Below are 24,102 nucleotides of genomic sequence, written 5' to 3'. Positions count from 1 at the left end.
ATGTTTCCTTTTTAAGTCACTGAGAGTCACTGACACTTCATGTAGAGCTGCATGGAGGCTGCGTGTCAGCTGCAGGTAAGACAATCCAGGTGAGCTGATCACCTGTTGCTAACAACAGCCCGACACGGGCCGCCCATATCTGTACCTGCAGCCTGCTCCTACACACAGACTCCGGCTCACTGTGGACATTTATATACGTACAGCATACATCCAATATTTGTCTTTCCCCTTGAGTGTCAATTAATGTTAGCTTTAGGGTCCAAGAGGAAGGTTTCGGTGATGTTAATAGTGACTGCAGAGGCTAATAGACCAACACAATGAAGACTGAGTGTGGTTGACATTATCTGCTGTTTTGACTGCTGCAGCTTCAAATGGAGGCCATGTTGACACAGTCAACAACCATCTGAATAGTGGGAGCCCCGTGTCTCGAAGCAGGCTCGTCAAGTATGCTTCATGCTCAGAGTATTTCAATTACAAAGCGAGAGAAGAGAAATTAATTTACTGAAACTTTAATTTCTTAGCTTTTCTTTTTTCTTCTTCTGTAAGTCAAACCAGTCACCATGACATCAAAAACAGCACTGCAAATGCCGCAATAGCTACTAAACAGATTAGCGAGGCGCGATATGGCATATAGTGGCTGTCATTGAAAAGCTTGTGTCTGGCTGTTGGTGTGAGAATCTAAGAGTGAGTCTGTTGAGGAAAGGATTAGAGTGGTGGCCAGTGCCGGCTGCTAATCCTCGGAGAGACATAGTGGTGCAGGCCGAGACTGTGACCAACTGGACTTGTGCGAGCTCGCGATGGAAGGAATGGGGTTCAATTAGAGGAGAAGAGACCAGTATCACTCCACAGTCTATTAGACTGAGGTGTCGTGGATTTGAGGAATGATATATATTTATATATTGATATTGTGTATAAAAAACAACTTAACTTCAGATTTATAGATTACACATATCGATTTAGAGTTAATGGGACCTTGTCTTACCTGGTGCTTTATTAAAATCATATTTAATAACAATGTAAACTGTGTTTTAAAATGACATGTCACAAATTAAAACAACTCAAATTATTCCAAAAACGTGAGCCAAAATGACTAGTGGGTTATCATAATCTTATATTTACAGATTCTAAACTGTATGAATACTACTAACTCTGAAATACATATTTCTCTATGAATGTCTAAATTACACGAGGGTGAGGGCTCCTTTTGAATAGTGACAAATGTGAAGGATGACAAACAGTATTATCTGTTTCTGTTCTGTCTATCTGATACTCTCCTCTTCTTCACCTCTCCAGTACCTTTCTTCATCTGTCTGTCACACATCTCATCTCCTTTACTCTCCTCCAGTTCTCCTCTGTGATCCGGGGGTTTTCATAAAACACATTGGAGGCTGGGGCCTTGGACGGCCAGGCCTAACGACATCCATGTTTCCTAGCATATGATTTTCACTCTTCTGTAACAGTTTTCAGACATGAACTCCTGAAAATGTCCGAAAATTGGGTTCCATAGTTTGCTGTTAACATATGAAGAACACAACAGCGAGTCAGACGTGTTCACAACAGCAGGAACATTTCCAGAACATTCTGGTGAGGGGTAGCACATGGATTGAGCACCAACTCCATCGCAGTGAATCTTCTGGAGATTTTCCTGCTGTATTCTCACATGGGATCGCTTGGACATTCCCTTCTAATTTTACCAGGGGGCTGGCAGGAAAAGATCCTGAAAATGTCCAGAGCAACATTTGCAAACATTTGCCTTCCCACATAGAGCCCCTTTGAAAAAATTCAGGAAAATGCCCATACTTTAATGCATGTCTGAAAGCAACTTTGCTGACCTGGAGTCTGATTAAGTACATAATCAGTTACTTGGAATTTAGGACTTTAGAAATAAACTTGGCTATGGATTACCCAATAGCTGACCTATTCCTGATGCCTAGTTTACTGTTGTGCTGTCATCATCTTTGATTGTTGTCCAATTTATGATATTTTAATGAGACAATTTCAACTAAAAATACAAAGTCTATAGATCTTCATCTCAGGCTACTGTATATTCAGATTGTTAGCACAGCCAACCCTCAGAGGCAAAACTGAGGGCAAAACAAGTCAATAAAGTCCTCCCTGTACCACCTCATTTTGAGATCATCTCAGGGGTGTCTCAACTAGATTTTGGCAGCTGTGCAGCAAAAGGGTGCAGTTTGAGAATACTTCACAGCAAATTAAAGTGAAGTTTTAAATAGGGAAAATTGGATTTAAAAAAACAACAATGTTTGCGTTTTATTGGATACATTTACGAGCTTGGTGCATGTGCAGTGAGTGTGCACAGTAGGCCTGTGTGCGTATGGATGTTGGACAGCCTGACATGATGGCGCTAGGGCAGATAACTCACACTCCTACTATCACACAAACACACACATGTACACACACATAGACACAGTCATGTAAATGCTGCAGCAGAGCAACAATGACCCCATTCTCACACAGCAGCCCAAGACAGAGTGAGAGCAGGGCTCACAATGGCAGGAGTCACTGCAGGGGGGATGGGGGGGGCGAAGGATGGGAGATGGAGGCAGCGAGGGGCGATTGTAGGCTGTGAATGACAGAGCGATGGATGGAAGCAAGGCAGGATGGGTAGAGGAGGGAATGCAGTGGCTGCAGAGAAACCCCTGGAGGCTCTGTCGGGAAAGGGAATGGAAAGATGGATGGGGGAGGGAGGGATGAAGGCAGGGATGGGGAGAAGTGGAAGGCAAGTTTATTAGGAGGTCAAACCATTCTTCTTCCTCAAACGGCTACAGATTAAGGTTAACATCCATGATGGAATGTAGGCTGCAGTCTTTCACTATATGTGACTGTGCTGTTGGCCTCATTGTACCAATAGTCAAATGCACATATTAAACAATTGCAACCATATGAAAGCCAGCTTGTGTAGTGTTTGTAATAGGTGAGGAATGAGGAAAAATCATTGAACCTGTGAACAAAAAGCGATGTATTTTTGTGTTTAGAGCGTTTAAATAACACCTTGAGGCCTCTTTTCAATATTTCAATAATAAAGGAGAGTTAAAAAAAAAAGGATCAGGTGTGACAGGCATATAAATAATAATAATATATTTTTTCTGCTCTAGCTCACTCTACGTGAACAACAATGAACCATTACAATTTAATGCCATATGACAAATTAAACATTAGCAAAAAAATGTATATGCAATACGTATATTTGCACCATTAATCAAAAGCTTTTAGCCAACAACCAAAGCTCTTTTTCTTCCACCATAACCACCATGTGTATGACGTCAGCAACTCTGCAACTCATTTACCAACATTTTTGCTGACTTTCCCAGATGTTGTTCCGACCTTTAGGTGGCGTTTGAATTTGTCCAGTGGCGTTGGAATTGTCCCAGTCGGAAAACTAATCTTTCAAATTATTCAGACACCACATGATTGTTGTCTCAGTAACAGTTGCCGACTCACAAGCCATGTTGAGGGGGATGGGGGAGGGAGATGGGGCGCGGGGGATTGTTTTAAGGGCCTGTGGACTATGCCCAGATTTCGGGCATCGTGTGAACCCAGCCATACCGCTAACAGATGTTTGAGTCATCTGCTGAGTTCCAGTATATCAGTGAGTGAGAGACGGAGTGACCCAGCTAAGCCAAAACAGTGACACCAGTCAATGGCTGCATGGTTGCTAATGAATACACATAGACACAACCACACACTCACACACACAAACACACACATGGCGATTATTTTCTCCACTGGTCAATAAAATTTTGATTTGACGCCAGTTAGCTGTAATGAATTCCTGCTCGCTTTACTGCATTGCAGCTCAGACTCCCCGTGGACCTGCCAAGCACACTGACACACATTTCCTCCTGTTCTATGTTGTTGTACACTATGAATTTCATAACACAGCTGACTAACAGTTTCAGCCATTAACACATTGTTGTGGCTCTGCAGCACACACACTGTTTGTACTGTGTGGTTTGATTTAGCAGCTTCTGATCACTGTTCATTTGTTTATTAAGATTTTGTCATGTTTTAGTCTTTGAACAAGCCCAGACACTCACAATCAGGGGTGGAGAGTAATGTGACTACTTTTACTCAAGTACTGTACTTACAACTTTGATGTACTTTATACTTTACTCGTGTATTTCCCATTCTATGATGCCTGATTCTTTTACTCCACTACATTTACATGACAGCTGGAGTTACTATGCTGATTGATCTGTTATTATGGGTTAAGATAAGAAGTTCTGATTTTGAAAAGCATTTGACAAACTACTAATTAGTAAGTTTAGTTTAGTAATTCTGTAAGTAATGATATATATGTATATTTTTATTACAAAGGTCTAAGGGACACTGTACAACTTAAACACAATAACATTCCAAAACAATGCATTGGAAGACAAATTAATAAATGTATTATTAAAAATAAAACTTCTAATAGATATTTCATTCTCAAAAATTTTACTTATTTAACCAATCAACACAATCGCACAATTACATGCAAACAAACTGTACACCATTGGATTATGTAATTGTGCTGTATTTGCATAAAAAGACAGACAGACAGTGGAACATCTTACAGCTTCTAGTCAGGAGACAGGCAAACAGTGGAGCAGTAAACAGTAATTTAGCACTTTGAGATTGCTTTTAGCAATGAAAAGTGCTTTATAAATGAAATTTATTATTATTATTATTATTATTATTATTATTAACAGAACCGATGAACGCCACAGGCAGTGTGTAGTCAAATGGAGTGTCTGAGAAGCAGAGGTCGTCTAAAATTAAAGTCAACATGACTGGAGGGAATAAGGGTTGCGGAGAGAAGCAGAAACACATTTGCATTTCTTAAAAAAAATTTAAAAAATTCTGCAGGAACATGCGCCTGAGGATAAACACAGTGTTACTGATTCTTACAGTTACAAAAACACACAGGGCCAAAGCTGTACATTTCAGTCGACAAAGTGATAAACAAAGTCAAACACATGCAGTTACACTGGCACCTCCTGGGCTGCTGTATGTGTCGTGGCTGTTAGAGGGTCATTGTTGTTTGCCAGCAGCCTGGCACGGAGAGTGGGCAGTCAGGCCAAGCCGAGAAGGCACCGGGTGTCCCCCCGTGCCAAAGGTCCTTCACCCACTTTCATAGTGGAGTCAAGCGGAGGACACTTCAGTCAGACAGGCAGCAGTACACTGCATGTCTGGAGTGTACATACGGACCCAAGAGACAATCCTAGTGTGTAATGTTTTATTAACTGTTGATGTGCACCAGTAGAGAGATCTGAAGTATGAACATGTTGTCATTTAGTGCACTTGAGTTGATTCAGCAACTTCACCCACTGAGATAATGAATGTTGAATGAAATAAGAAAGATGTTTCAGACAAAGACTGCTCATTGTTATGATGCTTTATTTGGTTTTATCAATCAGATCTCATGCAGCCACACATCTGTTTTTAACATATCTAACTACAAATGGAGGAATCTCTGTCTGCCTGTCTGCCTCTGTTTGTCTGTCTGTCTGTCTGTCTGCCTGTCTGCCTGTCTGCCTCTGTTTGTCTGTCTGTCTGTCTGTCTGTCTGTCTGCCTGTCTGCCTGTCTGCCTCTGTTTGTCTGTCTGTCTGTCTGTCTGCCTGTCTGCCTGTCTGCCTCTGTTTGTCTGTCTGTCTGTCTGTCTGCCTGTCTGCCTGTCTGCCTGTCTGCCTCTGTTTGTCTGTCTGTCTGTCTGCCTGTCTGCCTCTGTCTGCCTGTCTGTCTGTCTGTCTGTCTGTCTGTCTGCCTGTCTGCCTGTCTGCCTCTGTTTGTCTGTCTGTCTGTCTGTCTGTCTGCCTGTCTGTCTGTCTGCCTCTGTTTGTCTGTCTGTCTGTCTGTCTGCCTGTCTGCCTGTCTGCCTGTCTGCCTGTCTGCCTCTGTTTGTCTGTCTGTCTGTCTGCCTGTCTGCCTCTGTCTGCCTGTCTGTCTGTCTGTCTGTCTGTCTGTCTGCCTGTCTGCCTGTCTGCCTCTGTTTGTCTGTCTGTCTGTCTGTCTGTCTGCCTGTCTGCCTGTCTGTCTGTCTGTCTGTCTGTCTGCCTGTCTGCCTGTCTGTCTTTCTGCCTGTCTGCCTGTCTGTCTGTCTGTCTTTCTGCCTGACTTCAAACTTGGCAGGTGTATTGCTCAGGACCTAAAGAAGCGCAGTGTCGAGTGTAAAGTTGTTTGGAAAATGTCCCGAAGAAAGCTGCAAGATGAATTAATGCAGGCCAAGCAAACAGCCCCTACGGAAGAAAGTTAAATGCTTTATTATAATTATTATTATAAATAATAATAATTATAATAATAATGATAATTGTATTAACAAGTTTAGTTGTGAAGCTTTAATAAGAGCATCTTACTCAGCTTTTTATGGATGAATGCTTCATGACAGAACTGCTCTTTTGTCTGTTGTGTCTTCGTTGAAAATAAAATTCAGCAAAGTGATGAATGTCTGAATGTCTGAAATATTAAGATTCATAATTGTGGGTCACAAACAATTATGGCTGCTTGCTATTTGTCTAAAGAACATTTATGACTAAGGAAGACATGAAATTCCCACACTGTAAATTTTCATAGAACAGACACACACACACTCATAGATACACACTTCACGCCAAAAAAAAGAGCCAAAAGAAAGCCGCTACATTTAATACCACATCTCTTCTGAGAGAGAGGCTGCCTGGTCACACGAATCTGGCAGCTGCGTTTGTGTGGAGACAAAGTGAATGACTGCAGGGTGAAACTGTGCCACTGTGCGGCTCAGGATTAGAGCCGTGATGGCCTGTGGTTGTACAAGTTGAGCCAAACTGGGGTATCGATGACATGGGAGCATACACACTACAACCTCAGTATCAAAGTACGGGGGAGCGGGAAGAAACCCAGCGATTTTTTTGCCTTACTAGAGTGTTGTTTACTGAGATGCTCTGAATTCAGCACGTGTGTGAGTCAAACGTCTTCTCTGCAGTGTCACTGTGAAGCAGATTCTCTAACGATATATTTGAAGGTTTAAATAACGAATCTGAATTGTTTGAAAGAGAAACATCAGTTTTGTATAAAAAAAAAGAAGAAGCGATATATAAAAATGTTCATACTGTATTGACGTTATGGGGGGATGTGGAGAGAAAGAAAGAAAGAAAAGATGAAGAGACCTACTGAGATACAAAGGCATCTGGTATGCACTGCCAGAAAAATTACAAAAGCTTTCCCCCCAGTCATATCTCTTTACTTTTATCAGCCTGCATCTTTTCATCCACTCATTATTTCCATCTTTCTCACAGTGCTTGTGCCTCCTCTCCTCCATCTTGCTCTCTGTCTCTTGCCTTCTCTTACCGTCGTGCTCCCGCTCTCCCCCCTTTTTTTGACTGCGTATTCCCAATATTTCATTTGCCCTCATTTCTGCAGCTCTCTTCTCTCGTCATTTCTGTCCCTCTCTTGCCTCTTTTCTCCTCTTCATCTTCTGTCTCCCCTCCCCCATCTCACATCCTCAGACTTCCACCCCCCCACCACCTCCCATGTTACATACACACAATCTACCTCTCAGTTACTCTAGTTTTTTTTTTTTTTACTCCCTCCACCCTCATGCTTTCCTCTGTGTTTCTTCTTCCATTTCTTCTCCCTGGTGTGTTATGATCACAGCCAGGCTGGCGACAGCTGCAGCAGCAGACAGTCGGGCAGTGGGCGCTGGCGGCGGGAGGGAGGGATGGAAAGAGGGGATATGGAGATGATGAGGCAGTAGGGTTGGAGGGGGTTGTTACTTTTTTGTTGGCAGGGTTTTAATCTTTGAAAAAACAGAGACGAATATGTCAGGGCCTGCGGAGTCGGGTTGGGGGGCGGGGACTGGCTGCTCGACATCCCATGGGTCCGAATCTAGTCTGTGTTGATGCACCATCGGCTCACTGCCATGTCAGTCAAGCTGCCGTAGGTATTTGTCACACTGACACATACCAGCAGAGACAGACGGCCGGAACCAGCACTGAGGTGGTCTTGTTGTACCTGAACAACCAGCAGCTCTCGAAGAGCAGGAAGATGCTGCAGGTAGATGCTGGGGAGGTGTCGGGGGAGTCTCTCTGTGGTTTGCTGGGACCTTTGGACGTGATTCGCTGACTTGGTGCCGTGGAAACAGCTGTAACACCCTGCAGGCTACACCTGTTTCTGGATAAAGGGCAGGAGGCGGGGCCAAAAAGTGGCTAATAAAGGGAAAGAGAAGAAGAATGGGCTAATGCTAGAAAGATGGAAAACAAAAGTGAACCTTCCCTGTGGTTGTAGAGATTAACATTTTCTAAACACTGTCATGCATACAGAGAAATCCTGCTCTGTAAAATATCATGCAGGAATGTGGTGGAATCAACAAATATTTTCTTGTATACCTATTTAAGTTTCGTTAATTCAGCTTAAAATGTCTTTCTTTTTATTTTCACACTCAACTTCAGAAGTTGCATCACTAGCAGACTTCATGCGATGCATTGTTTGAGAGACTTGATGAGAGGCAGTGTTTCTGGTGTAACAGCAACATGGTGGGCAGGTGGCAGGTGTGTTTAAAGTGATGGTCTTCTGTGAAAGATCTAAATAAAGACAACGTTAGTTTTTGAGAAATGGGTCAAACGCAAAAAACACAGGATGCTGTTAAGCCCATTATGCAGCTTGACGTTGTAGCATCATGAACCCGGCTTACACTCCATCTGAAGTACCTCAAAAATCCCCACTCCCAACACTGGATAAGGGAGGTCTGCGTCTGTCGATTTTTTCTATAACTTTCCGAAAAACTGACAGTCTGACATTTGCTGTGATTGGTGAGCTGTGTGGATGTGAGAGAGGAGCCGGAACTTGACCTTCTCTCTTATTTCATATGTTGCACGTGCTATTTGTGGCACCACTTGTGCGAACAACCAAGTTCAACACTATACATGTCTTCCACGCACGGTCAACTCACTATTTAAATGAACACACGTCTCATCTCTCTCAGTGATGGGCAGCTTTTCACTTGGATCTGGTGTAAAACACACAGTTGGACATCTCACGAAGCAGTTCTGACGGACCATAATCCGACCCTACTGTCGCCGGCCCTCCCGTGTTAATGAACAGACGACATTACACACCTTATTTCACAGAGTGAAACAGCACATGATGACTGATGTGTAAAATGAAGAGAGGGGGGTAAAGGGGCATGGGGGTTTCTCTTCTCTCAGGCGCCTCCCCTCTCCCTGCGTTGTAGTCTTAGTCTCCGACCTCTGCCCTTGTTATCATAACAACAAGTTAATGACACAGCAGACTGAACTGGTCGACAGCCAAAACAACACTAACAGCGTAAGTTAGCCGGCCGAGCTCTATGTGTCCCTCTCTGTTCATGGTAGAACTGAACAGGGACATTAGGTCGAGCACAGACACTCGGCATCTGTGACGTTGCCCCACGAGCCCCGGAAAGTCGACCCAGAAGCTCTTCTGGTTCGTCTGTTGTATACGCCGTGTTCAGAAATACAAATGAAGTGGAAAAGCGCTGCGGGCCTCAGCTTTTACTGCTGATTCTGAGTTAGTCACAGTGTGAATGTTTTCTCATATAAACAACCTTTCAATTTCTCATATTAGTAAATTATGAGAGTAAAATGTGAATTTAAACGGTTGCCGTTACAGCTTTGACTCGCACAGACCAGAGCTGGTCAGTGTAGAGACACTGTATTGGTCGAGCTTATAAAATGCACCATAATCATCAAAAGCTTTTGTTTTTTTCAATCCACTTGTAGCAGTTTTATGAAAACAATATCCTGTATCCCGAAATTTTGGCACAATGGCACAGTTTGTGTGTTTTAAAGTAACTATGGTCCTAATTTTAAATTTGTCAAGACTGCTTGAAAAATAGGTTTAAGATTAGAATTTAAGACATCAGATTAAAACATGAGAATTTACAGATAAGCTGCACGTGAAAAAAGTTTAATCTAGACATGTCATCTGAATAATTCATGTTTTTTTTCACTGAATTTGAAGCCTTTATTAGAGAAGTTAGGTTAACCCTAACCCTTAGCACTTAGGTCTTCTCTATGCTTTCTGTTTCTGTGACACACATGATGTCTCACTGCTTGTTTAAAACGATCATGTACATGGCTCGCACAGAAACACCATCAATGGACCTTTGAGTGAATTCCTCTGTGTTGAAATGTCTGTGCGGATTGTGGGACAATGTGTCACCTGTGCTTAATGCACTGACTAACCAGTCTGGAGCATCAATAGTCAGGGTAAAGGCTCTCTTTCTCGAACACTTCTCTATCAGTGTTTAAACAGTGACTCAACACTCAGCTGGGGTCAGGGTCCAAGGATGGAGGAATGTACAGCAGGAGGCTAAAGGTTAAATCAACACACGGGGCATAAAAACTGCTGCTCGGCTTAAATCTTTGGGCTAAAAACTCAACTCCCTTGGCCACACCCCAAACAGCAGGTGTCTTTCACAGCTGATAGTAGGAGGCTCCGTTCTGATAGTGATTTGTGAATTCTGTCCAAAGCAGCCTCACAGAGCTCCTTGTGTAGCTGTAAACAGGTTAATCCGCTAGTTTACATTTATTTTGTGGCTCTCTGTCTCAAGATATCTCAGGTTATTAGTGATAAGATAAAGTGTCACTGATACTGAGCAGTGGTAGCTCATGGCGGGATAGACAATGAGAAAGACATTTAATCATTCAAGTAGCAGCATTTTGTCCCTGTTGATTTAAGGCAAAATTATAACCAATGAAACTGTGTTGTAGTATTACACTCTCACTGTATCTTTATGATAATGAAGCTGTGTGATTAATAATTGACATATCCAGGCCTGTGAGTAATGTTTCCCACGAAGCCTGTTGCTATGGAAGCCTTTGTGGTAACCATGGAGCTTGTCAGGAGTGTTTCTTGGTGCCGTCTCTGTCATACGTACTCTCTTTTGAGATAACATTTCAAACAGCGGTGGCGTCGCTCTGTGTAAAAGCCACAGTGTCCTCGAGGACTTTGGTTTTCACTGCCATGAAATATATGCTGCGTTGCTTCCCACAGCCTTGTGGGTGTTATATGTGTTCCGCTGCACAGCAGGTCTCTGTGCTGCCAGCTGAACCCAAACCTGCTGATTTTTCGTGTTTGACATATGGATGAAACGCCGACAGTGTAGTGAAGAACTTGTGGCAGGAAGAATGAACGCGTGCAGGTGGTGTTAAGACGCAGCACGGAGACGCTCTCAAGGTGTGAAAGTAACACAATGTTATAATTACATCAGGAGGAGCGAGGCAGAGTGGGAGCAGGTGGACGTGCTGCCTCGCTCACGGGTTTCGGTTTCTGTAAACGCGCCTCCATTCAGTTTCTGTTTTCCCTCCTCGCTCTGTCATCGGCCTCTCAAACAAAAACAGACCTGAGAAGGTAAAACTGTGAGGACGACACACCCATCTGTGCATGCAAACACATCCAACGTTGCTTCTCAGAGACGCACACACACACAGACACGGACACAGACGTACGCAGAGCGAGAGAGAGCCCTGAGGAGACTGCTGTCCCTCACTGAGAGGACTGTATCAGAATAGAAAAGTCGATGGGTTATTATCACTGTCGGCAGCCCTCACTCGTTCTTGTGCCTGGAGACTAGACATGCACGCACATCAGCCCAGCATAGTGGTGGGAAGTAAGTTACTACTGTCCTCAAGAACTTCTCCACTTCAGCATCCCCATTGTGTGCTTTCTATACATTTTATGTTAAAGTAAAATACACTTATTAGTCCCAATTACTTTGTAGATATTATTTTTACAGACGGCTCAGCAGTGTCAGCAGTCAGGCTGCAAGTAGTGAATCATTTCTAGATAAACCTGCTATATTTTTATTCATATGTGTCAGAAGTGATAGTGAAAATCATAATTTCTTATAGACATTAACAGGTTAAAATTTGTTTTGTCTAATGATCAGATAATATCTTAAGTTTACATCAATAGACATTTTAGATCTTTTGTGAAGATCGAACCAGTGAAGTTTTGTCATTTGTGTTCAAAACTGTTTCCGATTGATTCTGTTCTGCTCCACTGATTGTTTTCATTCATCAAGCCATCTGCAGATGATTTTGTCTATGATGTTGTACTTCAACAATGTACTGAAGTACAGTGTTTGAGTAACTGTACTAAGTCACTTTCCACTACTACTTGTTTTATTCAAAAAAATGTCCAACACCCAAAGATATTCACTTTGCTATAAGACAAAGAAAAGCGGCAAATCTTAACTTTTGAGAAGCTACAACTTGCAAACGTTTGATCTCTTTTGATTAAAAAGTAACTGAAACGATTTTCAAAATACTTACAATGAAATAATTAATCAACAAATGATTTCAACTCCAATATAAAGTAGTTAAACCGCCACAACCAGCTACATCAGTCAAATACTGCTCACGTGTCCTCACGTGATATTATTACTGATAGTATTATCAGTAATAATATCCAATGTATTCTGTCTATTTCCTATTGAAAATAAAATGTTACTCTACTTGTAATAGTACTTTTACTGTATGACATTGGTACTTTTACGAACAGGTAAAGTTACTTACTTAGTGTAACTTGTTCATGACTGATTTACAGACTGACCTGAGACCAAGTCTTTATCACTGAAACTGGTCTGCTGGCCAGTTTGTGGATAGAGCAGAGCACAGAGAGGCACACCTTTATCACGTGAAAGATTGTGTGTGTGTGTGTGTGTGTGTGTGTGTGTGTGTGTATGTGTGTGTGTGTGTGTGTGTGTGTGTGTGTGTGGGGGGGGGGGGGGGGGGGGGTGTATGTATGTGTGTGTGTGTGTGTGTGTGTGTGTGCTTGAGTGTATGTGTGTGTAAACAGAGACACTGCTGTGTGTGCAGCCTTTCTCCGCCACCCTTTGCATACGCCTGTAGATACGTGAGAGAGAGAGAGAGATAGAGGGAGAGAGAGAAAGAGAGGGAGAAAGAGAAAGAGTGAGAGAGGGAGGGAGAGAGCAACCTCCCCCTGGCTCCTAGTGCCTTTGAACTGCGTACACTATAAATATTTCCATAGCCAGTTCTCACACGGAAATAAAGGAGGAAGTCATACAGGGCACATGGAAGAGAGAGAGAGAGAGGGACACAGAGAAAGATAGAGGGATGAAAGATGTGAAAGTCTAACATAAACACGTACACGACATGTCACTGTATGGAAATGATTTGATTCCGACACACGCTGCAGACTGCAGGGGCAGAAGTGAGAGTTACGACTCAGCAGAAACCAGCACAGCACACTGGTCCGACCACACCTGTACTATAAACATGAGTGTGTTTTGAATTTGAAATATCTACACTGTCTACATTTATTTATTTTTTGGGATGTGAAAGGTTAATTGGAGTATGAAACTGGATTTCATGGTTTGGTTTTCAGTTGTTGTTTTAAACATTTGCTACTGCATTTAAAGCACAACATATTTATAATGAGTAAAGTGGTGTAATACATTTCAATCTAAGTGGTTGTCTACAAGAAAAAAACTACTTATGAAAAACTACAAATATTTTTTTAACACAAATATGAGAAAAAAGAGGAAAATGTCCATCGCAAACAGATTTCTGTTTGTTTTGTTCATCTGACATCGGAGCCAGTAAATGTTTGTTTCAGTTTACAAAACACTTAGTTTACCTATAACAAGATTATTAGTCATGAAACTCTCTCTGCGGCTCGTGTTTCTACTGTTTCCCTCTCTGTAGTTTGACCCCTTATTGGAGAGAATTTCTCAAAGAGAACAAGTATTTTAGTATTTTCATGCTGCTGTCTGACAGGTACCGTCCTTTCTTTTCTCCTCTTCCTCAGTCCTCATTCTGGAGCCGGTGGCGCGGGACGACCTGAACGGTAAAACCCTGAAGGTCACAGACTTCGGCCTGGCCAGAGAGTGGCACCAGACGACCAAGATGAGCGCGGCGGGGACCTACGCCTGGATGGCCCCGGAGGTCATCAAGCTCTCGCTCTTCTCCAAGAGCAGCGACGTGTGGAGGTACAGCGCTCGTGTCAGTGTGTCACCTTATTCCTCTGACAAAGCTCCTGGCTGGCAGGCCGTCGGGGGGAAACTTGTGTGAGGCAGAGTGAACGTCCATGTGCTTGAGATGTGCTGCATTTGTTTAGTGATAAGAAACCAGGCAGAAGTTGAGAATATGTTCCTTCATTTTGCTTCCAATAGTCACGGAAGGTTATTGAGACAGGACAGGCTTTTTTGTGCCGTTGCTATGAGAGCTTTTATTAGCCACAGTTTCACAAAATAGAGATTCAGTAGCAGATGTTTTATAGGTACATGGAGGTTTATGTCAAATTTGAAATCTGATAAAATCAAGACTAAATGATTTCACAATCAAATTCAAAAGTAGCAATGCTGCAGTATAAAGGAAAAACTCGTTACTCATTATGTTAAAGTCCTGCATAAAATGTATATTCTGTAGAAATCAATTACCTGATTTATTTTTATTTTTATTTTTATTTGTTTTTTTATTTTGCAAAATATACTCAAAATATCAAAACAAAAAAATATTAGAAATAAAAAAAAGGCCGCCAGTGAATTTGACATTTAAAAAAATAAAAAAGATTTGAATTCTCTCCTAAACATATTATCATAATATTTGTTTTACTTCTGGATTGTTTTGATTGACTGAATGCTTGTTGCTGATGTATTCATGGGTAAGCAGCTGTTTGAGTTTATTCTACAATATCAACAGAAATTCACTGTCTCCCCTCGTAGTTTCGGGGTGCTTCTCTGGGAGCTGCTGACCGGCGAGGTTCCTTACCGGGAGATAGATGCACTGGCCGTAGCTTACGGTGTCGCCATGAACAAGCTAACGCTTCCAATCCCTTCAACCTGCCCTGAACCTTTTGCTCAGCTGCTGGGAGGTAAGCAGGCGACCGCCTGGACACTGTGAGAGATTAGTCTATTTGAACTTGTGCTTTTTCTTAAAGGATGTTACAGATATGACCTTAAACATGTCACACTCTGGGTGTTCACATCCACTGACTTTAAGATGGTGTAACCTTGATTTGTTTTTCAAGGTTACAGTGGTTGAATTAAAAACCCTTTCCCACTGAGTCCTGCAGCTCAAGTGCACTAAGAGTTAAAATGGATGAAGATTCATTAAGTTGCTTTTTATGTGCAGTCCTGTGCTGAGCTCCCTCGGGCTGGATTTTTCCTTTTCACCTTGCAAATAATCCCGGCAGCGCTCTGTGAACAGTGGTGGAGTATTACGCGTCTCTTGTTTCACGGTTCAGGTCATCTCTGTTTAAACACACACCTGCTTTAAATCCAAAATTGCCTGGATGTGCTTATTCCGAGCTACTTCCTTGTGTGGATGGTTAAGCTGCACACTAGGGAGAGAAGGAGGGAGGTGTTTCTCAAACTGTCAACCCAGCATCAAACTTCAGTCACCTCGCTCCACTTCCCTCCCACGCCTGCTCCTAAAGCTCTTTTCCTCCTCACCCCCCCCCCCCCACCCCCACTCACTCCACTCATCTGATCCATGTTCATCCGCTAATCTCTCCTTTGTCATCCCTCGCTGCTCTCGACGCTGTGTTTACTCCTGTCATCATCTCACTTTCATCTCCTCTCCCTCCAACTTTATCCGCACACTCTTAATGCTAATTCATCTTAACTAATAAACAAATGTTACCTGACTCTATATTTCGACGCTGTAATGGTTGTTTTACACAGTTTTCAGTGATGTGAGTGATGATTATTCTAGGTGTGCACCAGGTTACAGGGTCACTCAGTGTTTGGCTCATGAACGATGCCATATGCTGTCCCATCTTGCTCTCTGTCGCTTCTTCTGTTGCCTTCTCTCCAACCAGAAAAGACTAAAGGAAAAATATCCAGACTATGGTTCAGTACATTTTTTTATCAAATTGATAATTGGCAACTATTATTAATCTTTATGTAATTTTTAAGCAAAAAGCTAAAATATTTCATGGTTCCAGCTTCTTTGATGTGATAATTTGACACTTTTTTACATGAAAAAAGATTAAATAATATGAATTTATTGTTAATAATTATGAGTTACCATGAGCTCTGGCTAACAGGGATTTCTCACTATTTTCAGCTTCTTCTTTATTTTTTCACAAAATAAATTATTCAGCAAATGAATTCTTAATGAAAATACTTACGGTGCAGTTCTATATAAATTTGTATAAATGATGGCCACCTTACAATAGTAATGACATTTTACTGCTATTTGTAGTTTTGTGTGTAATACCGCACAACATTGATTGAGGCTCTTAAATATCGAATACACAACACTAAATCTGTGAAATCACCTGATGGTCTCTCCCTCTCACCTCTTGTCCCTCAGAGTGCTGGAGCCCCAACCCCCACAGCCGGCCCTCGTTCACCAACATCCTGAGGCGCCTGCTGGCCATCGAGCAGTCGGCCATGTTCCAGATGCCTCTGGAGTCTTTCCACTCCTTACAAGAAGACTGGAGGCTGGAGATCCAGCAGATGTTTGACGAGCTCAGGGCCAAAGAGAAGGTGAGAGATCTGCAGGTCCAGCCTGGTCCAGGACCGGTGGAGACTGGCGAGGCCTCCTTTTTTTGGAAAATACAAGAATATGTGAAGAAAATAATCAGCAAATGTCACATCTAGCCGCACCACAAGCAACTCCAACAGACAACAGTAATATGCTGCTTATACATTAATGCATAAACAATGTAATCCTGTTAACATTCATTGTCTTTAGTTGGAAGGAAAAGGGTATAACAGACTGAATGACTTGATATCTTCAAATCTAGTCTGAAAAAAAAGAAAGAAAACCTCTTAGAAGGTTCCAGAAATGTCACTTTCATCTGTGTTTCATCAGAATATATTTCTTCCAACAGAAGTACGTTTTTCTGTCCGAGGTGTTTCCGATAATTAGACTTCACTTTGCGATGTCTGTTGCAAAGGGGAGTGTAAGAGGAGGCACTGCTGAACTAATAACCTCTTCTCTCTTCTCCTCTCCTCTTCCTCGCCTCTCCTCCTCCTCCTCCTCCCTGCAGGAGCTGAGATCATGGGAGGAGACGTTGGCTCGAGCAGCCGAGGAGCAGAGGGAGCAGGAGGAGCAGCTGAGGAGGCGAGAGCAGGAGCTGGCGGAGAGGGAGATCGACATCGTGGAGCGAGAGCTGAACATCATCATCCACCAGATGTACCAGGAGAAACCCAGCGTGAAGAAGAGGAAGGGCCACTTCAAGAAGAGCCGACTGCTGAAGCTGGGCAGAGACAGCAACTGTATCAGTCTGCCCTCAGGTGGGTGCAAGAAGGAACTGCAGTTTGTTTCAGTCTCATGAGATGGCTTGTTTGCTTTAATATGCTTTTATGTTACTAGTTAAAAAAGGTCCTCTGCTCAGTGTGATCAATAAGACGTATTTATCAAGTGACTCACTCCTGCTTACAGTAAAATGACCATGACTGATTACATGTACGTTCAGAGAAGAAATGGCCAACCAGAGATTAATCCTACATCTGCTATATCAAATATTGTGTGAAATCTTCAAAGCTACAGGAATAATTAACATGGGAGATGAGTAGCAAAACCAATGTATTTATAATATAATATAAATTAATTAGGGATTAGAAACATGACAAGAGGTGGGTTGATTTTTGCGAACTTTGGTGAGTGCACAATTAGAAATTTTCTGAAATGGAAACAAACTTCTGCTGTTAGTAGACGATGTACCTCAGAGAAGACTTGGATATGAGGGACTGTAAAAATCAACTCAATGCAATATTTTTTCCTGTTGTTTGTTTCCACCACTGATTAAGCAGTGATTTTGCAACGTCCTATTAAATGTTCAAATGCAAATATTAGACTAACACTATTTTTAATTACATGCTTCAGAGAATGTATTATAATTTGCATTTTAAGTCACTTAAGTCAAATTTTTATTTAATAATGTTGATAAATGCTGACCCCGGTGCACAGAACTGAGCTCCAAGTTTTTTGCCACATGTTTTTGCCCCCATTTTTTATCAATATTTATTATTTATCAATCTTGAATACATGTCAAAAATACCAAACACAATCAACTAAGTAAAACAAATCAATAACTATAACCATATAATAATACTGAGGGGCAGTAAATAGGAAAAAACCTTAGAGAATGGAAAAGGATGGTCAACCTATACAGTGATTTGATTTAATCTGATAAATATATTTAAGCTCACAGCAGTCTGCTCTTTGCTGTGTGTTTGTGTTCCCATAACTAGACTTTATGGATATGTTATGTCAAATGATTTGGCCCATGTTCTCTCTTTGTATCTTTCAGGCTTTGAGCATAAGATCACAGTGCAGGCGTCTCCCAGTGTGGACAAGAGGAAGACCCCTGGGAGCGAGAGCACCACCCCACCTGCCAGCCCGGGGGTCATACCCCGACTGAGAGCCATCAGATGTGAGCACAAATACCCAGAATCATAAAGAAGTCTGTGGAACAAATCATATAACAAAACAGTGGAAAGGGGAAAAACAGAAAAATTAAAAATCTCCTCTATATAGTTTTCTTTATTGTGACTAATGACCTCAGAAGAGATACAGCCGACAGCACAACATAAAAAATAGTTGAACCGGCAAAGTACTCCTACAGGTATAACGCCCACATGGAGATCAGCTGCATCAATGTGCTTTTACTTTTTTCTTTCACTGAAGCATTTTTAAAAGAGAAATACACTCGATGTAGAGGACTGAAATATTTTTTCTGTCCTGTCATAGATTTGTCTCAAGGCAACTTTCACTATTACTGTATGGGTCCAATCTTTTCATACCAGTTTACCATCACCTAAAATACTGTATGACGTTTTGGACCGAGAACAAGATGCAAACCTCCGACATTATCAATATAACAGTGAATCCTGGATTTTCGGGTGAATGTCCACAGAGCATGTACAAGCGTTACTTCATCTACGCTCCATTTCCAGCTGGCTGCAGAATCTTTTAAGCTGAGTCTAAATGACTTACAGGTAATCTATGGGCATTTTTTAAGATGTCTCTTTGTGTTTCTCTCAGTGACACCGAGCGACGGCAGCAAGACGTGGGGGCGCAGCGCTGTGTGCAAGAAGGAAGACCTGGCGACCAACAAGAAGAAAGGACGCACCTGGGGACCGAGCTCCACCCTCCAGAAAGAGAGGGTCGGCGGGGAGGAGAAGTATGTTGATAATTAGCAGTGAAATTGTCTGAGTATTGTTGTTAGTAAAGCTAGTTGAAGGGATTTAAAGTGTGCAGGATCCACGACTTCCCTGAGTTTTCTGATAATGTCGTTTGTGAGGTTCGTTATCACAGACAAGACCCCACTGGGTTTCCTCACTTTTTTTCTGGACAGATTATTTGCTCGTAACACAGACACACACAAAAAAGAGCTAGTTTGTGACCATGCTGACTTGATAATCGATCATTCAGAAATGTGTTTTTTTGAGACCTGGTCATGAGGTAGTTTTTATCCGGTTGCAGGCTGAAATCACTTGGTGAAGGATGCAAAGTCTGGTCGTCCAGTGCACCAAATCTGGGCAAATCCCCCAAACATGCACCCATGACCGCTGCCTTCTCCAGCTTAAATGAAATGGGTGAGTATTATTGATTTCTTTTCTCATTATAATCTGTGCATCACTTACTTTGGCATCATCTTAACCCTTCTCTTCTATCCCCTCTGTTTGTCCCGTTACCAGAGGAGTCCTGTGAGTTGGAGGAGTCACCAGGGTCCTTGCAGCCCTCAGAGACCAGCAGTAACGGGGCTGCGGAGGACTCGGGGTCTCTGTGGGGCAGCCTGGGAGCCAACACCGCGCCTGCTGTCGGGGGGTCTAACACCAGCTCCTGTCAGGGCCCTGGAGGCCTGGGATCGGGGGTCAGCTACCAAGACTCTCTCCGTCGCTGCAACCAGAGGAAGAAGAGCGATATGTTGTTGCTGGGTTGTGCCTCTCTGCTGGCATCTGTCGCGCTTGGACAAGACCTGCTGCAGCTCGGAAAACTGCAGGTGAGATAAGAAAGAGTCGTCTCACTGTTCTTTTTGGCAGCTTTTAGATCTGACATTGTCACAAGTCTTAAAATTTTTTTGCAATTTTATGAGTTCCGGTTATTCTGCAAAATACAATGTACATTACCTCCAAATTTGAAACTCGTAGGATTTAGTTTCAAATTTCCACTGTGTTCAGTCAGTTTTCTTTAAAGTCTAACCTGGTGATATCCTGGTGTTTTCACAGCATGTTAATGTTGTATTATGTTGTCGTCAGGTGCTTCAGGACGAGCAGGACCTCAGAGAGGAACAGCGTAAAAAGAAGGAGGGTCTCTTTCAGCGGACGGGACGATTCCGCCGCAGCACCTCTCCACCCAGCCGGAACCTGTCCCTCTCCCTCTCGAGACATCACGACTCCACGCTGCCCTGCACGGACCCTTCTCCCTCTGTTACACTCCTCTCTTTGTCATCTCTGTCCGACTGCAACTCCACAAAGTCCCTCCTCCCCTCGGACCCAGATGAGTACCCCCTGACTCCGGTGACGGGGGTCAAAACACCGGCGGCTCCGGTGCCTCCAGCTCCTGCCCTCAACCCGCTCTTGGACCTGCGGGCAGAGAGCTTTAAGAAGGAGCCCAACCAGTCGCTCACGCCGACCCATGTGTCTGCCACCATGGCCATGAAGAGAGGACACAGACGCACACCTTCAGACGGGGCCATACGACCCCGAGCCCACACTCTGGGACACCACAGGACACCGTCAGATGGGAGCATGCCCATGCCCCCTCCACCAGGGGGACCACACATCACAGCAAACAAGGGTACGGGGAATCATTAAGATCGAACATACTTTCTACTCTGTAAAAAGGAACAAATGACGAATGTTTTTCACTCATTTACAAAAAAATCTACAGCCAAAGTAAAACGTTCACCTGTTGGTGATGCTTGGCAGAGTCATGAGGATTCATACACTGATGACAAAACATGTTCAAGCTAAACTTACTAACATCCATGTTAATATCGACCGCTTAGTCAGAGATACATCATTGACACATTTGATTGGAGGCTGTATGGTACACGTGACCACAGATCGACTGTACTACCATGAGAATCCTTACTCATTTATTAACCATTAACTATTTAGACATGAAATGGCTTTGTTTGCCTGTTGTTGATATATATACATTTTTTTACATGAGTGCAGAGTCTCAGGTGTTGGAGATTCGAAACAGAGGGGAAACACAATACTACATCACTGATGTAGTATAGTATAAACAACTTTGTTCCTGCATTTATGTGCCTGAAATGAAGTAAAAACATGATCTGCTGGTTGAAAATTACACACAGATTTGTAGATAGTGGGCAAATGCATGCACAAGCACTGATATATCCTCAAATATTTCATTATCTGATGAACGTCTGCAAACTGTCATAACAGAGGAAAATCCAGAGATTTTGAATTTACCGTCATATACTGTATGATGAAGAAAAGCATCTCATCCTCACATTTGAGGAGCCAGAATCAGAGAATGTTGGACATCTTTCCGTGCACAAAGATAATTTTGCATTCCTCCCTCATTTTTCAGGTACACTGGAATCGCTGGACATCCCCCGCCTCCCCGACCCCTCCACCATCTTCCCAGTCCCTCATCGGCGTAAAGCCCCCGCTCCCCCAATCCCTGACGTGGCTCCTCACTGCCTCATCAGCCCCCTGGAGAGACCCAAGACGCTGGAGTTTGCGCCCCGGCCGCGGCCCACCCCGGCCAGGATGAGAGCCGACCCCTGGAAGCTGGGCTCTCTCTCCCGGACCCAGAGCTCGTCCCCGGGCAGCAGCTGTGACAGCCCGCTCGGTTCAGGGGACAGCAGCGCCAGCGCAGTGCGACCCAACCTGATGGACATGGACATGGAGGGCCAGAGTTCGGACCCGACCATCCCTCTGTGTGGACAACGGCAGGCTGCCACTCTGTGTGGACAGCAATACTCATAGTGGAAAAACAACAATTGAACATTTCCAACTATATATATTTTTTTTTTGCATTCAAACCTGTCCCAGGACATTAGAGAATGAAGAATGCTTAGGTGTCTGAGACAAGCAAAGTGCACTCACTAAAGTTTGCAAAAAACAACCCACCTCTTTTCATGTTTCTAGGCACTTATTGGAAGCCATCTTATCCCCTGTGTGCCCACTAAGTGTCCCTAATAAGGTGTGAAACCCTGACAGCAAGCCTTTCCCGGATAGTGCTCTGTAACCTGCACGACACTGAGGGTCCTCGAGGTTGCTTAGAAGCCTTGACGCATCCTCACAAAGCCCATCACCACTTATTTCCCTCCTTGGAAGCCATTTCTACCTGCCTCTTCGTGACCAGGTTACATTTCCTACAAGACTTACAACCTTCGAAAGCCATTCAAATGCTCTCTTTGACTCTTTCGCTAACTATTCATTTCAATTCATCTTCTTGTGCTTTTGCCGCCTCGTCTGTGTAGCCGCCCACTTCCTGCTTGGATCTTTCCTCTCTCCCGCTCCAAAGACCACAAAAAATATCTTCATCTTTTCACTATTTCACCTAAACATTTGTTGTTTCAGGAGTTTTCCCTGAAAGAAATAAGAGCTAGACTGTTTAAAATTCTTAATAGAGAGTGTCCTTGTTCTTATTTTGCACGCTGGTTTTCCTGCCGGTCCACAGACATCTCCCATAAAGTTTCTTCACATGTCATCTCTGTGTATGGGCGTCTTCGTCTTCTTCCTTCCAAGACTGAGACAGTCGTTCCCCTCAAAGCACTGGTGGACTGGTGATATCTTCAGCCTTGTACATTAAAAGATAGAGTTTATTTTCTCAGTGCTTGCACCTTCCCTGCCGCAACCTGTTAGCAAAAGTGTTTTTCTATTGGTTTGGCAGACCAGGTGTATTTCTCTGTGTGAATGTGTATATATCACTGTACATGTGTGGTGCCGGTGCTTTTTCAGTGCATGTCATTTTGCGTGTGAATGGTTGGCTGTACGCGACATGGAGCACTTCTTCACTTCTTGTTTGTCTTTTACAAGGGTTTTGATGAAGACGTTCCTCACTACGCCGTCAGTAGCACTCTGTCGGGATCCTAATACAAAAATAGAAGAACACGGAGGGAAACAAACTACCTGATTTCAACACCAACCTCATGTTTATGTAGGACCCGTTCTGAAGCTTCGTATATGCTCCCCTGACCTGCTGTTTCCAATATCAGTGGCACTTTTAGGAGCCACGTTGTGCAACTAGTTAAGGTCTCTGTGGACCAGTGGACTTGGAACAAGCTGCTCACGTCAACGCCGACAAATCAACTTTTATCTCCGGAGTCGTTTTCGTACAGCGGACAGTTCGTCTTGGCGGCAGATGGTATTAACCTTACTGTGCAAATTTCTCTCTCGGTGAGTGTGTGAGTGTGAATATGAGTGTGTGTCATAATTTGTATGGGATGGGAGAGTGAGCTCAAAACTCAATCTTCTTGTGTGGTTAAGAACACTGAGTATTTATTAAATTTATTGTTATTATTGGAAAGGATTAATTATTATTACAGTGCTCTTCCTGGGATATCTGTATATATTTGTTAATGTAACAGGAAAAACCAAGGAAACTGCTCACTGAAACGTCCAAGGTGTCTCCAGTCTCAACCTGTGACATTTCATTTTTCTTCACAAAGGAATATGTGCGAATTGTGATGAATGAGAGACGAATAAAAAGAAAGGAAAGAAGGAAAGATGCCTCTGTGTCAGTGTCACGTCTATTTTCCTCAGACCGTATAACATGTGTAGTGCAGTGGTGGAAGAACCACTCGGATCCTTTACTTATGGATATGATAATGAAAATACTTCAATGCAAGTATTCAGAATACTTGTGTACTTAAGAAAAATGTACTTAATGTATGAAAAGTTAAACTGCAGTTAAATGGCCCGTTACTCATTATTATATGAGATTATAAATACTTTTATGACTAAACAAACAAAGATCTGCAGTTAACATCGTTTGCTGGTTTCATGCCTGATATGAGCAGACAAAGGCCCCTGCAGTGACAGATACGATCCTCTAAGTGTCACCACTGTGCCCAATGATGTCATATCAATTCCAAGTCTTCTGTTTTTCTCCACGTGATGCATTCCTCCATAGCCCCTCTCTGACACTGCAGTTGCCATCAGCGGTAGATGAAGGTGC

General features: G+C 43.0%; 1 protein-coding gene across 1 annotated transcript in view; it reads left to right on the top strand.

The window, feature by feature from the left end:
- The window catches only part of map3k10 (mitogen-activated protein kinase kinase kinase 10), a 29,654-nt gene extending 6,000 nt beyond the window's left edge, over window positions 1-23,654 (top strand). The window contains exons 2-11 of the mRNA XM_035623521.2: window positions 13,790-13,970; window positions 14,706-14,854; window positions 16,300-16,475; window positions 16,982-17,228; window positions 18,248-18,370; window positions 18,982-19,120; window positions 19,423-19,535; window positions 19,638-19,942; window positions 20,199-20,739; window positions 21,505-23,654. Coding sequence (XP_035479414.1) covers window positions 13,790-13,970; window positions 14,706-14,854; window positions 16,300-16,475; window positions 16,982-17,228; window positions 18,248-18,370; window positions 18,982-19,120; window positions 19,423-19,535; window positions 19,638-19,942; window positions 20,199-20,739; window positions 21,505-21,905 — 2,375 coding nt within the window. The 3' untranslated portion in view covers window positions 21,906-23,654. The remainder of the gene's footprint in view (window positions 1-13,789; window positions 13,971-14,705; window positions 14,855-16,299; window positions 16,476-16,981; window positions 17,229-18,247; window positions 18,371-18,981; window positions 19,121-19,422; window positions 19,536-19,637; window positions 19,943-20,198; window positions 20,740-21,504) is intronic.
- Window positions 23,655-24,102: the final 448 nt, after the last annotated feature.

The sequence above is a fragment of the Scophthalmus maximus genome, chromosome 11 (genome assembly GCF_022379125.1).
Source record: "Scophthalmus maximus strain ysfricsl-2021 chromosome 11, ASM2237912v1, whole genome shotgun sequence".
In the NCBI taxonomy this organism is placed as follows: domain Eukaryota; kingdom Metazoa; phylum Chordata; class Actinopteri; order Pleuronectiformes; family Scophthalmidae; genus Scophthalmus; species Scophthalmus maximus.
This window is presented reverse-complemented; position numbering and strand designations above follow the sequence as displayed.